Source organism: Astyanax mexicanus, chromosome 9, assembly GCF_023375975.1.
Source record: "Astyanax mexicanus isolate ESR-SI-001 chromosome 9, AstMex3_surface, whole genome shotgun sequence".
NCBI classification, from domain to species: domain Eukaryota; kingdom Metazoa; phylum Chordata; class Actinopteri; order Characiformes; family Acestrorhamphidae; genus Astyanax; species Astyanax mexicanus.
The window spans coordinates 21932062-21950588 of record NC_064416.1 but is presented as its reverse complement, the minus strand read 5'-3'; the positions used below and the strand labels follow the sequence as shown (position 1 = coordinate 21950588).

At 38.1% G+C, this 18527-nt stretch overlaps 2 protein-coding genes across 3 annotated transcripts in view; both read left to right on the top strand.

Moving 5' to 3' along the window:
- Nucleotides 1–6770: 6770 nt before the first annotated feature.
- admb (adrenomedullin b) lies at nucleotides 6771–9641 on the top strand. 2 transcript variants are annotated; one of them, XM_022679653.2, is made up of 5 exons: nucleotides 6771–7069; nucleotides 7423–7544; nucleotides 7655–7780; nucleotides 8372–8619; nucleotides 9051–9640. In XM_022679653.2, the coding sequence occupies exons 2-4, from the start codon at nucleotides 7438–7440 to the stop codon at nucleotides 8604–8606; spliced, it is 468 nt and encodes a 155-aa protein (XP_022535374.1). In that variant the 5' UTR covers nucleotides 6771–7069; nucleotides 7423–7437; the 3' UTR covers nucleotides 8607–8619; nucleotides 9051–9640. The 2 variants fall into 2 exon arrangements, with proteins under 2 accessions (XP_022535374.1, XP_007249293.1); XM_007249231.4 differs by having other exon boundaries at nucleotides 6775–7069; nucleotides 8372–9641.
- A 3935-nt stretch (nucleotides 9642–13576) lies between these two features.
- Nucleotides 13577–18527, top strand: part of ampd3b (adenosine monophosphate deaminase 3b) — a 32125-nt gene continuing 27174 nt past the window's right edge. The window contains exons 1-2 of the mRNA XM_007249232.4: nucleotides 13577–13746; nucleotides 15644–15740. Of these exons, the coding sequence (XP_007249294.3) occupies nucleotides 15662–15740 (79 nt within the window). The 5' untranslated portion in view covers nucleotides 13577–13746; nucleotides 15644–15661. The remainder of the gene's footprint in view (nucleotides 13747–15643; nucleotides 15741–18527) is intronic.

The window sequence follows — 18527 nt, the reverse complement described above, 5'->3', positions numbered from 1 at the left end:
ATGTGGCGAAGTAATACATGGAGTGCTTCGGTTACATGACAATATGACCTGATAACATCACTCATAGAACACCTCTCAGCCAATCACATTGCAGGGCCAGAACTAGAGTATAATTACGAAAAATATACAGTACAGTACATTAATAATTTCAATTTTGTTATAGTGCTAAACATAGTTAGACTAAGCTAAGCTATTACAGACAATTACATAAACCAAAGAATAAATGTAGAACTTATTGCCTTTTCCCAGAAGCCAGTGTGACACACCAGTTGTACATAAGATCACATAAGCATCTTTAACCCTTAACTCCATCACATTTTTATTATTAATACATAAACCAACTTAAAAATCCATATTATGACACCACTTATTTGGATTTGGAGTTGTCTCCTTGAATGAGGGTAAACGCATGACCAAATCCTGTGTAACAAAATCATAGACCATCAGTAATGGCAACACCTTAGTGACCTTCATGGCAACTTTTTAGAATTGATGTGGAAGAAACTGTAGCTGGTACCATGATGTGCATTTTAATGGTGTCACTCGGTGGAGCACTACAAGGTTATTCCTATGACAAACATGACCACGCAAAGATGGCCAGTCTCCAGAGGGGGTCATTTCGGAATTTCCTAGAATCCTTGCTGAAGACATTCATTCTGAGGAGTAAGATTTCCATGCTGTCACATCCTGTTAGACACCTAACTCGGTCAGTCTGCCTCTGCTGACTTTGTTTGAAAATCAGATTAAGCAAAACAATCACTGACCGACCCAAACTATGGCATACCCACAACTATAAACAATCAGATACGCCAGACAATAGCAATTTAGATTAGAACGTTGCAATGAATTAGCTTTAAGTGGTTCCAGAGAATAAAAAAAAATGCTTTTAAAGTGAAGTGATGACATGCCTCTGAAGCGGGGCAGGCGGGAAACAAGCAATAGAGGGTTCATGTAATCATAACACCTACATGGAATGTTCACGGTAATGTTTCTTAGCTTCTCCTATAAACACTGCAGAGGTGCCGGAAGGGCCTGGCATCGGATTTCCATCATAAATGGCCTGATTCTTCTGTATTGCCTACACCTTTTTTAAGATTCTTAAGAACAGGTGATGTGCCATGGTTCTAAGAAAGCTAATCAGCTATGCTGTCTAGAAATGTGTGCCAGATAAAGCATAATTATGTACCACAAGTCCTTGAAGACATTTTGATTAATGATGTAGCTCTACATTCAAAAAATGTATCTTTACAATAACAGTGGCTTCATTTAAGTTAAATAAAACTGATCAAGTATTACCTCAGGTGATGGCTATGGAATGCCCACTTCTGTATAAGTTGTGAGGTACTATCTTGTGAGTGAGGCAGCATGAATTATTATACTTCAAGTGAGGTCTAAAGGTGGGTGCCAGATGGATAACACATTCCATCACATGTGTGACTTGCACAGTGGGGGGTAATGATCATGAGCGGCGGTGTCTGGTTAGAACTGCCCATGTAAAAAGACAAGCAGATAAACTCCTCCACATCCACTCTAAATGCAGAACTCTCCATATATACATCCCACAGGTCAGTGCAACATTCCTAAGCTTCCATGAGACATACTGTAGCAAAAGTCACGGGACATGATACAAGTTCCTTTCCTATGACTTTTGGCATGTCAGTATATAGAGTCTTTAATCTGGGAAGTGAATTGTACATTGTTTTACTTTACCATTGTTACATATTACATTTAATACTGTAAAGAATAAGGAAGGAATAGGAAATATTAATTTTCCATGATGCAAGCCACATTTAATTACCTTAATTAAATAGGTAATACTTAAAAGAAAAGAACTTAACACATACTAGAACAATTCTTGGATATGCTGTCGCACTGCTCTGATTCTAAAAAGGCTCTATCTGGATCTGTTTGTGATTTTTCTCTGAGCATGAAAGCAATGTTCACACAACACTGGGCTGGAATTGTAAAAGCAAAGTGAGGCACTTGCTTTTAATCAGGCCCATTTCACATCCTCAACTGAATGCTTATATAATCAACAGGGGAATGAATATTCATCAGCAAATGAATAAAACAAATAAATCTAATGTGCTCTAAGACCGTTTTCCAAGGGCCAGCATAATCGTATGTGTTAAAGGCTAACACGTCAGCCTAGCTTGCTTCACTCAAATGCTTCATGACTCCAGCACGGCCAAGCACGGCATCCAAGCACGGCGGCCCTATTATTAAGTAACCTTGGTACAGTTAAAATCCATAATTTGTGGTGAAGGAAATGAAAGTTAACAGCTTTACTACAGGCCTTGTTATAAGCTGTGATGTTTATATAAGGCATTCCAGGGCCCTGGAGCTCCTGATTTCTTTGGTATGATAATGTTACAAAAAACAACAATGGCTGACAGACAGTGACTCATTTGTGATTGGAAGAAGAATATTGTTGGCTCTAATCATAGAAGTGAGCCATGTTTTTGGATTTCAAAACAAATGCTGATATCAGGCAGTCATGATACAACCTGCAGATGGATATTGCTCTAATAACAAAACATTGAACAGTATATCTGTTTAAAAAGCTAACCTCTTCAGCTGAACCAAGAGTGGATTGGTTTTAGCTTAGTAAGGACACTTAGCTCAAGCCACCATTTAAGTTGGATTGTTATCAATTATTGTTAGCAAATATTTATTCTTTATATATTTCTACTTATTATTTACATTATTTATATATTTCATCCAGAATGACCAGATCTTTTCAGCAGTAAATTTACACTATTGTAATATTGCTATGTTTGTTGCTATCTTGCACCCTAACGTTGCTGTTCCCTTAAATGAGTGGCGTACCTTTACAGCATGAATGCGCAGGTCAGTATCCTCTGTTGTGACGTGCAAAAGCAGCGCACTGTTAAGATATCAATGCACCCAAGTCAGAGCACACCGGGCTCTTAAAGGGAATGACTACTGGCACACTGATTGGTTTATTTTACGTTACACCCAAAAAACACCCATGATTAAGAGAATTAGTACATCCCTTTTGCGCGTTTCGAGACGAGAAAGGCGTATTTTTGCACCCTTACAATACTAAAAGACGCGCCCTAAATCAAACTGTGCAATGTGCAACTGACCGATATGCTATAGATCACTAAAATAGGGCCTTATTAACTCTTTCCAGGTGCTACAGTGGTGGCTCACCACCACTCCAGGCATGTTGTATGTCACTGTGTGTGTTTTCCATGTGATTCAATGGCTGTACAGACCACCCCTCTGATGTCTTCTCTCTCTTTCGCTAAAGAACTTTTAGTGAAAATATAAACAGCTCCAACTATAGCATAATCTGCTCAATTTCAGGCACTATCATTTGCAGTAAACAAAGTCAGCATAGCGACAAAGAGTTTTAGCAGTGTGATTGCAGAGTGCCCAAATTTAAACTTCCACCATGGTGGACTTCACTTGTGCTTAGGCTAAGACATAGATGCTATGTTGATTTAATGCAGCATTCATTGGTCTCCTCCAAACATGTTGGAGCTGTCCACCTGCTCTGCATAAGCAGCAGTTCCAAAAGACGCTGTACAGTTTACCTGTCATGAGGAAGCACATGCTATCTTTGGTGGCATTATACGGTGGGGGAGATTTGCTAGTGGGTGGTAATTGGTTAAAGCTGGGGAGCAAGATTTTTGTTAGAAAACCATATCATATTTTTGGAATGCCCTTTTTTTGTTGAAAAAAAAGAACAAAGGTGTCTCTATGATCCGTGCTGTGTGTGATCTGGCCAGCATCAGGCAGTGGCGTCAGTAGCTTCATCATGAGACCTTAACAAATTAGGCTCATCCTAGCTTAGCAACAGAGGACTGTAGTGGAGTGAAGGCAGACTAGGAACACTATGTCCTCCTGGATCCAAACAGTCATTTGTCACCTCACGCCCAGAGAAACATGGCAAATACAGACACTGTTTACCCATAGGCCTGCTGGACCAGCAGTGGCCAGAGACATCTCAGCTGGTAAGAAGTCTGATTGGCCAGACAGTGCAGTGCAATTAAGTCATTAGCTGTTTATTCAAGGGAGTTCTTGGTACAATGTGACCTAAATGATGACCATTCATTAACCTTAATAAAAACAACAGTTTATGTGAATTTACTGGAAGTCAAGGAGAGAATGTAAATCAGAACACTTTATGGTGCAGAGGAAAAAAGGCAGTTTAAAGATGGTAACTCTCTTTTAGCACGTAAAAAGCATTTTATCAGTTGTTTGCAGCACTTCCAGAGACTTCTGAGGTCCTTAACGTGATGTTACCATAGTCACAAGAGGCTCAGAGCTTATTTGCAATTCCATTTTGATGTAGCAGAGGAGGTCACTAAAGCCAGTGTACTGGAACACTGCATCTGAAAACTAAACACAAGTGCAGTGAGCATAAGCAGGCTTAAAATATCACACTGTATGCCAAAAAGGTTCTACATATTACTCACAAGGAGTATAATATTGTACCCCATTTTGGTGCTATGTAAATCCACTTAAACCCTTTCAGGTACACACAGAGAATGTAAGATTTATTGATATGTACCAATTTTAAATGATTTAACTAAAAAAGGTCTGGGTTGTGATATTTTTTGTGGGTGCAGCGTGACTGACTTTGGGTAACCACCGTGCACAAAGCATTGACTATATATTGTGGCATGGAAGAGGAAGGAAGACCCGTGAGACTCATGCTGAATGCTCAACAGCTCCTTTATTGAACTGGCTTGCCACTCGCTTACAGTCTTTAACAAGACTAGGAGAGCTAAAACCATCATCCCACAGAGCTCAAATAACCCAAAGGCCACCAACCCAGCTGTGTGTCTCCCAGATGGCAGATCCAGAGTGGTGCCCACCCTCTCTGCATAACCCCTCCCAAGGGAGATGCCCCAACCCTGTCATCCTCGCACACAGGAGAACAGAAACATGCCTGCAGGCAGCCACACACACAACCCAGAGCCGCCACAATATTGTAATTTGTATATATTTAATAATTATATAATATCCAGCTGGAACTTTCCTTGCCATACAGGTTGGGTATTGTGCTCGAAGTATTAATAAACAATGTATAGAAAAGAAAAAAATCTCATAAATACGATCTCAAATTTGCTTACATATTTACGGTCAACCTTCCGCCACCCTCTCTCCTCCTTTTACTTTTTCATCTCTGCTTCCTGGCTTCACTTATCAGAAAGACAAGCAGAACCTGCCTGAACAGTGTTGGTAAGGCGAGACCAGGCTTTGCAGAAAAACTACAGTTCTTACATCACTTTCTGTGTACTACATTTTTAACTATCCCCAGAAAACATTTAACAATTTCAGAAAAAGTGAAAAATGACACTCAAAAAAATGCCCAAAAGGATGAAAGAACCACTTAAACAGTCATATACGTATTTAAACATATTTTATTTGTATAAATACATTAGATATATATTTACATAGATACACTCAAAGAACCAGTATTTGGAAGATTTGGGGGATAGGTAAACCCAATTTAATGAACCATATACAAGAGATTACGTAAAAGACAGACTGTATGGATGGGTTAAAGACAGAGACCAAATTTAATCTATGCCAATGACAAATATGGTGTCTATGATTGTCTTATCTTAATATTACAAGCCGCTTATACGTAAAACCACTAACTACCAGTGCACTGCATAAGTAGCAACTTTAGAAGATATTGTAAAATAATAAAATGGTTATTTGGCTCAAAAGTAACAGTAGTGAAACGTACACCATATACATATGTACATATACATGTACTTAAAAAGGAGCTATCTTAGTTATAGTGTACAGACAAAGCAAAAATGGTTATATAATAATAATAAAAGGCTCAGTAGTAATAGTGGAACCACTGTTGGTTCTATAAGGAACCATCTACAGAAACTGTTTGTTTTGCATATGAAAAACCACTGAACACTGAAACTGTCTTCACTGAAGAACTTTGGAGAAGCACGTTTTTTGTGGATGTTCAGCTGCCAAAGATGATCATGTTTTATGATGCGTGGAATTACTCCTCAGTTTAATTTCCATTCACTCCATTCTCTCAGGAAGTTAATGGAAAACTGTACAGAGTCCTTGTGATGTGAATAATGGGACTTTGGCCCTCCTCTCTCTATATATATATATTTAAATATATATACAATATATATGAAATATAAGCAAGTATTTTGACTGACATACAGTATTTACCACATTGTCTTTGTGTATGGCAAAATATACCAAGTATGGAATTTGATAATGCCTGTAATGAGAATAACAGGCGTGGTTAACAATAATTGGCATTATCATCCCTGGATATGATCTAAATCATTTTGCATAGTCAGCTGGTGTCAGATTAGTTGTTCTGGATATAGTAATAAGTACATCCACATTCCTTGCATGTTCGCAAATTGCGTAGGTGGTTGGAATGCGGGGGTCGAGTGGTTATCCCAGCCTCTATCAGCTGAAATGAACTCTAAATGACCAATTAAGACATGCATTCCACACACTCTACAGGAAGACTGTAATGGAGGATTTATGAAATATCTGCTATATTCGTCATTCGGGAATATTTGTCTGGTAAATGGACACCATTGAAATGTGCCATTCTAATTTGGGCTCTCCAAGACTGGAAACCCTCTGTCCTAGGCTTTTTGTTTGTGAGGAAGAAAACACACTATAAAATATGGTTTGAAAAGCACTATTATAAGTGGCATGAAAGTGTCCCTGAAGAGATATTTCAATAAAGATGAAAAATAAGCAAGAATCCGTGAGAGAATGTCAGGAATACACTTTGTCCCAATAACACAGGGCATGTATGAGTTGCTGGTTAGTTTAGAATGGGGATGTGGCTGGCTGTCACTCAGGGTAGCTCCCGCCTCCTCCCACCCCCTGTAAAGTATAAAAGGCTCCCAGGTTTGCCTTTTACACTCAGAGCATTGGTTGTATAACAGCTACATCCTTATCTGCCTCAGAAAGGCAAGTGGACATTATTTTGAAAGTACCTGCATCTCTGGACCTTCCATCAGTGCTGTGAAGCCAGGAGCTCAGAGCAGCTCTTAGACCTCCAATCAAGACCTCAGCTTCTTAGGTATGTAGGCTTGTATAATGGTGCTTAAAGTTGATTATCACTATTGGAATTCTTTCCTCAAAGGTCAAGATGAGCTGGGATGAGTTTGGGAAAACATACGCCTGGCAGCTTTGTGTTATGATCTTGTTATCATCACTTTGCATGAGGCAGCGCATGTCTACCCCCAGCAAAGCAGCCCAGCAGCTCAGCAGCAGGGCAACACTTGCTGCCTCACTACTCATAGCCCAATAACAGCTGCTCCACAGAGCTGAGTGTGTGAAGCCTGAGCAGCCAGGGTAGACATGGCAGGCAAGGCAGGATAGCTGGAGTGACTGATGTGCTTTACCTGATCCTAGCCTGAACTTTCTCCACAGGTTCCACAGGGCAGAATGAAGAAGATGGTGCTGCAGAACGTGCTGCTTTTCTGTTTGCTGGCCTCTGTCTTGCGCTGTGCTCTGTGTGCAGCGCTTCGGTCTGATGATGGGCGAGACAACAAGTATGCCACAGCAACAGTTTAAATATACCACTATTGATTTGAAACTTTATAATGTGAACATGATTAATTGGGTTCTCTGTGTGTGTGTGTGTGTGTGTGTGTGTGGCCAGGCTGAGTGTGTGGCTGAGGAGCAGGTTGAGGAGGGAGCTGTGTGTGCCTGACAGTATGGAGGATTCAGCAGAACTTCTCCCTCAGCAGCAAGATCAGAATACACACGCCCTCACACACAAGCACAGGTACGCTGCCTTCACCTTCAGCCAAATGACCCATGTCAGTTATAATAATAATAATAATAATAATAATAATAATAATAAAAATAATAATGTTTCTTTTATTTTTTTTTACCATCTATTCTATTCTTTATTCCCTTAATGTTCTTTCTTTCTTTCTTTCTTTCTTTCTTTCTTTTATTCAATGTTTTCATCTTTGTTTCATCTGCTTTTTTTTGTTCATTCTTTTAAAATTTCTGTCCTTCTTTATTCTTTTTTTTCTTTTAACCCTGTCTCACTCTACTTACTTTCTTTCTTTCTTTCTTTTTATTCTTTAAATTTTTTTGCTTTCATTCTCACATTTCTTTCCATACTATTCCCTCCTTTCCCTCTTTCCTTCTGTTCATATCTTTTTTACTCTTAATCTTACTTGCCCTCTTCCTCTTTTCTCATATTCTTTTTCATATTTATTTTCACCCTTTCTCTCCTCCCTTCTTTTGTGCTGTTATTTTCTTTCTTTGTCTTCCGCTTTTCTTTCTTTCTTTCTTTCTTTCTTTCTTTCTTTCTTTCTTTCTTTCTTTCTTTCTTTCTTTCTTTCTTTCCCTCCTCTGTCTGCAGTGGTCATAGTGGGAGGGTGAAGCGGGGCTGCAATCTGCTCACTTGTTCGATGCATGATTTGGCACACCGCATCAGCCAGATGGGAGAGAAGACAGACAGTGCACCCCCTGAGAAGATCGGCTCAGGTGGCTATGGCCGCAGGAGGAGACGCTCACCACCACAGAGCTCCACTGAGTTGACCCACGATCAGGGGCTCCATCCCCAGAGACGTGCGGCACCTCAAAACTGGACTTAATCACCGACCTGCGGTTTGTTCTGAGCCTTTTTTCTCATGCTGGCTCAGTTTGCTGAAATACTACTGACTGCTCCTTTGCTAAACTTTAGGGAATCCTCTCCAGACACAAAGGTGGGGGACAAGCGCTACACCTGCCAGCAGCTGGAACTCCTTTTACCACCCTTTATCAGAGAGACAGGACTGAGGATAAAGGCTCGGGTCACCTGGAGAGAAGGGGTGTTTGTGTATTGTGGGTCAGGCAGTTCTGTCTGGGGGGAGCAGGAGTTTGAGGGAGATCAGAAGGGGTGGGTGGGTGTGTGTAGGTGGGTGGGGATAGGAGAGTGTGGGTGTAAAGCAGCGGTGTAGTGGATAGTCGAGAAGTCCTGGGTGCATGGGTTTAGGATTTTGCTCATTTTGAGGGACCTCTGGGACCTGACAAGGCTCTCTGTCTCTCTCCCAGCACAGGATGTGCCTCGTCTTGACCATCCGGAGGAGCAATGGGCTTAACCAGGATCTCTACCAGCAGTTCTGTGCTTTCTAGCAGGGAGAAAGGACCAAAACAGAGAAAATGAGACTTTAAACCAGCTAAAAGACACTGACCAACAAAGACCCACCAGAGCCATAAAGAAAGGAGACATCTTTGCTGAAGTTGGATGTGGTATAGACAATATCTGGCAAAGGAGGAAGCTCACATACTTGAAGCTGGATGTGTATATACAGAGGGAACTGTGCAATATATATTTTTTTGATCAATATGTATGTATTCCAACATTAATGTCTATAACAATGTACGATATCTTATGGAAGCAGCTCGGTATGTTACTCTTTTAAATATTTATACATTCCTTAATGTGCTTGTAATCTTGGAGATAAAACTATTTTTATACATGAAGTTATAATATGGGCATTGTATTTTCCAGCTATTGTCATTTTGAATGAATGAGATAATTAACCAGTGTTTTTTATACTGCTTGTGTTATAAACATGCTTTCTTGTGAATCATTGTTAAGTGAAGGCAAATTATATGATCATCTATTAAACTGTTGCAAGAGAAAAAAATAAGTGTCTGTCTCATTTTTAGGCCAGTATTTATACAAAACGATTCAAGACAATGAAGTGATTTGAAGAGTGAAATCTGATTTACACAATAAACATTACTTTATACAGGACACAATCTACATAGAGCTGTGGAATTTTACAAGATGGTAAAAATTAAGGCATTACACTATACAGTACAATCTGCAATACACTACTATTGATCTTTATTCTGTTACAGTAGTTACAAAAGTGGTTAGACAAGCATAAAAATAAGGCATGTATAAAATGGGTTAAACTGTTTATAATATATACTTCCTACCTTTTTTGTAATTGCTGGTGAGAGCAGTAACATATGTCAGATCTTTAATTAATTACAACCAGCAAATCCTCACTGTGCACAAACCACTGGCTGCAGTGTTTGAGCAAATAGACTGTATATATATCACGGGCATTCTACCATTATCAGATTTAGCTAATAATACACCTTCATTGTTCTCCATGACCTGATTTTAGATGTCCCCAACGTTACCTTGAGTTACCTACAGTGCTTTATGGATGCCTGTATTTTAACACTGTGCTGCCATCTATAGCCCATAGTCTGCCTATCACCACATCAATTTGGGAAAAAGGAAAGGAATGGTAGGAGATTAACTGAAATAATGCTTATCTGTCTAAAAGAATTACACATTTACACTACCGTTCAAAAGTTTGGGGTCACTCAAACAATTTTGTGTTTTCCATGAAAAGTCACACTTATTCACCACCATACGTTGTGAAATGAATAGAAAATAGAGTCAAGACATTGACAAGGTTAGAAATAATGATTTGTATTTGAAATAACATTGTTTTTACATCAAACTTTGCTTTCATCAAAGAATCCTCCATTTGCAGCAATTACAGCATTGCACACCTTTGGCATTCTAGCTGTTAATTTGTTGAGGTAAGCTGGAGAAATTGCACCCCACGCTTCTAGAAGCAGCTCCCACAAGTTGGATTGGTTGGATGGGCACTTCTGGCGTACCATACGGTCAAGCTGCTCCCACAACAACTCAATGGGGTTCAGATCTGGTGACTGCGCTGGCCACTCCATTACCAATAGAATACCAGCTGCCTGCTTCTGCTGTAAATAGTTCTTGCACAATTTGGAGGTGTGTTTAGGGTCATTGTCCTGTTGTAGGACGAAATTGGCTCCGATCAGGCGCTGTCCACTGGGTATGTCATGGCGTTGCAAAATGGAGTGATAGCCTTCCTTATTCAGAATCCCTTTTACCCTGTACAAATCTCCCACCTTACCAGCACCAAAGCAACCCCAGACCATCACATTACCTCCACCATGCTTAACAGATGGCGTCAGGCATTCTTCCAGCATCTTTTCATTTGTTCTGCGTCTCACAAACGTTCTTCTTTGTGATCCAAGCACCTCAAACTTGGATTCATCCGTCCACAACACTTTTTTCCAGTCTTCCTCTGTCCAATGTCTGTGTTCTTTTGCCCGTCTTAATTTTTTTCTTTTATTAGCCAGTCTCAGATATGGCTTTTTCTTTGCCACTCTGCACTGAAGCCCAAAATCCCGCAGCCACCTCTTCACTGTAGATGTTGACACTGGTGTTTTGCGGGTACTATTTAATGAAGATGCCAGTTGGGGACCTGTGAAGCGTCTGTTTCTCAAACTAGAGACTCTAATGTACTTATCTTCTTGCTTAGTTGTGCAACGCGGCCTCCCTCTTCTTTTTCTACTCTGGTCAGAGCCTGTTTGTGCTGTCCTCTGAAGGGAGTAGTACACACCGTTGTAGGAAATCTTCAATTTCTTAGCAATTTCTCGCATGGAATAGCCTTCATTTCTAAGAACAAGAATAGACTGTCGAGTTTCAGATGAAAGTTCTCTTTTTCTGGCCATTTTGAGCGTTTGTTCTGCTCAAAGGAAGGTCAGTTTTGTAGCTTCTGTAATGAGCTAGACTGTTTTCAGGTGTGTGAACATGATTGCACAAGGGTTTTCTAATCATCAATTAGCCTTCTGAGCCAATGAGCAAACACATTGTACCATTAGAACACTGGAGTGATAGTTGCTGGAAATGGGCCTCTATCCACCTATGTAGATATTGCACCAAAACCAGACATTTGCAGCTAGAATAGTCATTTACCACATTAGCAATGTACAGAGTGTATTTGTTTAAAGTTAGGACTAGTTTAAAGTTATCTTCATTGAAAAGTACAGTGCTTTTCCTTCAAAAATAAGGACGTTTCAATGTGACCCCAAACTTTTGAACGGTAGTGTATGTGTTAAGGTTAAGAATATCAACTTTTACAAGAGGTAATAATTAATTTAAAATGTTTGGTTAGTATCTTAACACCATGAAAAAAGCTTTAGTTAATCCATCCCAAAGCTGCACTATTTTCTTTTAAGAAAATAGATAAAGAAATAAATAAATATAATTATAAATGGGAACTCCTCACCCCCATTCCTGCTTTTTCCTTCATATTTGATGTGAATAATCTATTACAATTTATGTTTGTATATTTTCCTAATACTGCAAACAAACACAAACAAACAAATTAATGAATGAAATAATAAAGCTAAATCAAATACTACGGGTTCTACATTGATTATGTTTAAGTATGTGTAATGTATGCTAATGTATTTTTCTTAATCATAACCCTAAACCTAACCTTAACCCCAATCCTAACTCTAATTCAACAGTAAATTCAACAACTTTGAGAATCAGTTGTTTTACCAAACATATAAAATAGATATAAATAATTTAAATCAATAATATACATAGTATATTATGTAGATAGATAGAATTGTGTGTGTATCAAATAAAATGTGTCAAGTACTGAATAAATAAACGTTTTGCACAGGACAAAAAGATGCCACAACAACGTACAGCCGGTAGAGGGAGCTAATGTATTGCTTCACATAAGCTCGAGGCAGGTGCCTAATATATATTTATTTAATTTATTTATTACTTATTTATTGTTTATGGCTGGTGTTTTTCTGTCTTCTTGTATGATAAAACTATATAAAATTGTATTATTTTTTTATTTCAAATTTATTTTAAAATGTATGAATCAAATTGCTTTTGTTCTTCCTGCTCTTTGTGTATGTTTTTAATTTTGCTATTAAACACTGTATAAATGTATTCGATTTACAATCTATGTTGTTTCCTTTCCTATGGTATATAGTTGCTAAGCTAAATTATTAAGTAACTAATCTATACTGATCTCTGATTTCTGGATCAGTTTCTCTGATTTTGCTATTTATAGGTATAGATTTAAGTAAAATGAACATTGTTTTTTTATTCTACAAACTAGGGACAACATTTCTCCCAAATACCAAATAAAAATATTGTCATTTAGAGCATTTGTTTGCAGAAAATGAGAAACGGCTAAAATAAGAAAAAAGACGCAGAGCTTTCTGACCTCAAATAATGCAAAAGTACAAGTTCATATTCATAGAGTTTTTTTAAGATTTCAGAAATCAATATTTGGTGCAATAACCCTGATTTTTAACCACAGTTTTCGTGCATCTTAATTGGCATGTTCTCCTCCACCAGTCTTACACACTGCTTTTGGATAACTTTATGCCACTGCATTTATGCCTTTTTTTTAACCTGCCCACAGCTTTATAGCTGTTGAATATTCCATTTTTAAGACTCTGGGCTGCAGGATATTGTGAATAACAATATGAAAAGTAACTAATATTATCTAGCAGTGTTACAACGTTACTCTGCTCACTGACGTCGAGATCATTCTGATGATATGAGCTTTACAAAAGGCAAAACAGGGAGAAAATGGGGAAGTGGTTTAAACTGTTTTCAGAGCAGAGGAAGCTAAGCTAACTATCTGAAGGGGTTCAGAGGCTGTAATATGCTGGCTGCTATTCAGGCTCCTCCTCCAGCTGAGGAACATCTTGTTGGTTGACGTCTGGGTGTAAACTGTAACCGGCAGTGTAACTGTAGGCCCGGCAGTGGGAGGGTTAATGCTGTGACAATTTCACTTGTAAAAGCTGCTGCACTTGAGGCTTGCACTTTCTGTATCTTCACATGAGGAGGAGACACTCACTCTCAGAGACAGAAGCACTGAGAGAGGGAAGCTCTCTACACCACACTAAAAATACTAAAAGGTGAGCAGAACTTTGAGACACAACTTTCATATTTTAGCTAATCCACTTTACCAGCTTAATTTACTGCTCTGGAAGAGCTAGAAGCTGAGTTGAAGATGTTTGGCATTTATTTTAGAACTGTCCAAAAGAAAGATAATTTAATGGTAGATTAGATCATTTATTTGTAGTACTGCCAGTACACTCTGACTATTACTAAACACAGCTTGCAGAAATTGGAGATTTTTTTTTGCACGGTATGCAAGGTGGGCAATCCCTTGCTAGTTATTTACCTGTCTCAACCTGCTGCAGAACTTCTCTTCACACATAAACTACAGCTAGCGGTCTTCACTACAGCACTGAACAGCCTGTGCAGTTCAGTTTTCAGTAGAATTTATGTTTTTTTTTAACGAGAGTTAATAAAATAAAATGCTTCTCAGAAAAGTTCTATAGGTTAAAAAGGTTTCTGCTTTGTCAAAATAATGTAACCTAACAGGAAAGTTTAGGACAGAAGTATTTGGGCAAGGCCAGAGATAGAAAATGATAAATGAGTGTAAACATGTTGCGCTATAGCACTACTGACAACTGTCAACCTCTAGAACTTACTTCACATTTTTTTCTGACAATATTTTGACCCAGAAATACAACTCTGGAAAAAAATAAGAGACCACTTAAAATGATTAGGTTCTTTTATTTTATCAAGTTGAACACTTCTGGAATATAATCAAGAGAAAGATAGATGATCAAAAGCCATCAAACCATGCTTAAATTTTGCACCAGGAGTGGCATAAAGTTATCCAAAAGCAGTGTGTAAGACTGGTGGAGGGGAACATTCCAGGATGCAGAAAATGGTGATTAAAAACCAATGTTATTCCACCAAATATTGATTTCTGAACTCTTAAACTCTTTATGAATATTAACTTGTTTCTTTGCATTATTTGAGGCCTGAAAGCTCTGCATATCTTTTTTTTTAATTCAGACATTTCTCATTTTGTGCAAATAAATGCTCTAAATGACAATATTTTTATTTGGAATTTGGAAGAAATGTTGTCCGTAGTTTATAGAATAAAACAACAATGTTCATTGTACTCAAACATATACCTATAAGTAGTAAAATAAGAGAAACTGATTTAGAATCTGAAGTGGTCTCTTAATTTATATGAGATAAACAATATTGTTGCTATTTTAAAACCAATTTTATGTCACTAGTATAATTCTGAGATGCTGCAGTAATGCACTTGCTCTTTTAAATCTTAGTAAACTTTGAATTATTATTAAGAATATTCAGACACTGGACAAAATAAAATAATTAAAAGCATTAAACAGAAATAAAATAAAGACATTGTTTAAACAGAATTGGCCTAGCAGCTCATTAAAAATGGGCTTTTCTCACTAAGTAAACACAATGGTTAAGATTTAATGATTAAGGTTAGCAAGACTAAGCTCAAATATTAAGTAGTAGATAACATAATTGTGTGGCAGCTTGGCCTAACTATATTTAAACACAGACAGAGACACTCATTGAATTAGGCAGTAAACAATAACACTAAGCATGCCACCACTATTTCCTTTTCCTGCTTTCAGAAACACAGTGAAACAGATGAAACTAAGTCTTAGCTTTCATTAACCTGCCAACCTTAAGGAAGTACAATGACTTGACTGTGTATTAGGGGTGTAAAAATACATTAGTGTGCTGTGATGTACTGATTTTAAAACGTTCAAATTGATTCTAATAATATTTAATATAGTATGTGATAATTTTCTGAGCAAATAAATTTTACAGGCAAGTGTAAAAGGTAAAGAAGCTTTCGGTCTTCATTCTATCAGTGTGTGAACAGCTCTTCTACTCACATTTTCAATCTTACACACATCCTACCAAAATAAATAAACTCAAAACTCCATTTATTTCTCTGTGTTTAAGAATCTGCCAGACAAAGTCATGGACCAAAACGCCACTACCAACATGTCGAAGAAAATGAACGCTCTTAGCAAGCAAAAGTCCATGCCTGCTCTGAAGGGTAAGGGTGCATTCAGTGGAGCATTACACACACACACACACACACACACCATACAAACTCCTCACTGCAGTGTAAGAAATCACACGCAACTCTGCATTTGGTAAAGGTGGTAGACCCATATCTGCTGAAGACAAGCACAAGCTAAGGTTTAACACAGGTCTAACATTCTCTAAACTGCATGTTGATTTGTTTTCCTTCATATCATTTCAAGACACTAGGATTTCCACACATGAACATAAATTATGTTTTATGCATGTTTGATGATGTAATATCCAAAATAGTATGAAGTAGTGCAGTTGCAAAGCTGCACCTAATGAACACATTCAGCTCTGCAGGCGAATGTCATTTCCCACATTGTTCAAACACATTGGTTTTAGGTCTCAGCTCTTGTGCAAGCATGCTAAGCTATGCTGACACCGAGCCATAGCGTTGGGCGGGTAAACTTCATGTGGTATTTACAATTCTGTTATTTATTACTTGGTTATTTGCTCTCCCAAGAACAAATTACAGTAGATTGTCATTTATTTTTTAAAGATTAGAATTAATGTTGCCTACTTCTATGTCTGCTTTAATGTTAGGAATTGTATATACAAAAATAATAAAATGATTTATTTTTATTATTATTATTATATTGTAATTATTTAGAACATAAAATAACATAATATAGAAGGATAGAATAGAACAGAATAATGTTTTTACTTAGTAATGGATTGCTTTTAAATTTCTTCTGGCAATTTTAGATGGTTCCTAACACTTGAGTGCAAGTAATAGCAAACACCACACCCACAAGTATTTTGCTACCTATTTATGAGTATTTTTGAGGCATGATTAGCAGAATTCTTAATTAACAAAATGTTTGAGAATTGTGGGTCTGATATTCCTTAAACATGCTTTAAAGCAGCATTATTTAAGATGTAAGTAAACCTTTTCTAAAGGACACAATTTATACATGCTTTTGTGGACAAGCTGTGAAATACCGAACTATCTTTTTTTAACTATCAAAAATATATGCCAGCTTATCTTAGATATAAAAAAAGCTGCATGGGGTCTAAATCTTACCTAAACATGATGAGTATCATGTAGTGCAAATGTGTGAGGTTTCGCTTGCAGTCTGTGGCTTCCTGTAACTCGTCAGACGTTTGTGATTGGACAAAAAAATTAAGAGCCCTGCCAGAGACTGCGAGGATTGGTTAAGGTTGTGTGAATTTTTGCATGACTCAAAATTCAAGGAGGAAATACTGCAATATGGCTTGTGAGTGGAACATAAGTGTCAAGTAAAATATAAATCAATATAAAAACCTAGATCTCAAAGCTAGCTTTTCTGTATTTCTATAACAGTCTTGTATCACTTATAACAGAGTACACTGTAATTAGAGCACATTTCTTTTCACTGACACATAGTCTAATATGATAGACTTATGGTTTGGGTGGTAAAGTGTGGAAAATGAAAAAATGAGTTTATATAGTTCAGAGAGAATTCTTTTTATACAGACGTAAATAATATAATTGTTACGCCCTCGCTATGTTTTCCTGTGTTTTCCCCGTTTCCTAGTGTGTTTCTCTAGTACTTTTCCATCACGTGTGTGTAATTTGTAGCTCCGCCCCTTCCCCAGGTGTTCAGTGTTTATTGTTACTATTTATAGCACAGTTTAGTCCATGTTTAGCCGTCGGTCTTTGCACCTTCCTCTGTCGTTTGTCTCGCCACGTTTGCTATTGTTTGTTCACGGTTTCGTTACGCTCTATTAGTTTCTTGTTTATTTCTAGTTCCCTTTATTTCTTGTATATTTCTAGTCACGTTTCTTGCCTGTTTGTTTCTTTGTTTATTTTGTATATATTTACGTATTTACGTATCCGTTGTATATATTCCCTAACCTTGTTTTGTACTTATCTGTTTAGTTTAGCTCTTTGTTTGTTTTCCCTGTTTGTTTATGTACCGTATTTTTCGGGCTATAAGGCGCACTTAAAATACTTATTTTTTCCCAAAAATCGTCATTGCGCCTTATAATGCAGTGCGCCTTGTGTATGGATTTTGCTTGTGTTTACTGACCTCGATTTTTATGTGGTACACGGCGCTCTGTTGTGCAGAATTCCTCACCCACGCCAGAAAAAGATCCCCCTCTTGGGCTAGCGCGCGGTTACTTTTGACTGCCGTACTGCCTCTCGGCTGTGGCTCAAGGTAGCTAGTTTCCACTGTAGCTCCGTGGCCAGAACAAGGTGCCGGTAAACTTTCCTTTCCACCCGTTCTGGGGTAATAGCACAAACCGTTTCTTTTTAGCGCCCACTTCTAAGTAAAGTTAACCTCTTAACACGCGCTGGCCCACCGTCGGGCCAGAAATATTTAATATTTCATAACTGGCTGTGTTTCTGAATAGTTATGAACAGTTACAGGTTCAATATAGACATCCAATATACCATTTTAAAGCTTAGAATCTCTGCTTTTGAGCTATTTAGCCTATTTAGCGGAATATCCTTTCAGAAAATAAACATTTAGGGCGAAATATGCCTTGGTTATGATTTTAATAATTCATAACTCTCATATTTGCGTTTATCGTTCGTCCATATTTCATCGAATGCGGTCATGTCATACACCATTCGAACCGTCTGGCTCTCCGGATTCCAGAACTGTGCTTTTACTGTAGGATGTATGTTTCATGAATTAGAGCTGCGTCAGAGCGCATGTTTCCAGTAATAAAAGGCTCTCCTTTTGTCCGGGGTTAACCTCCGGTCACTGCCGCCACCCCCCGAACACACACCCGCGCTCAGCCACAGGTCCTACCTTCAAAACGC

Bases quoted from the DNA above. Each gene is read 5' to 3' on its own strand.
- admb (XM_007249231.4), top strand. From the start codon at position 7,438: ATGAAGAAGATGGTGCTGCAGAACGTGCTGCTTTTCTGTTTGCTGGCC. The intron at 7,545-7,654 runs GTATGCCACAGC...GTGTGTGGCCAG, and splicing joins GATGATGGGCGAGACAACAA to GCTGAGTGTGTGGCTGAGGA. The intron at 7,781-8,371 runs GTACGCTGCCTT...CTCTGTCTGCAG, and splicing joins GCCCTCACACACAAGCACAG to TGGTCATAGTGGGAGGGTGA.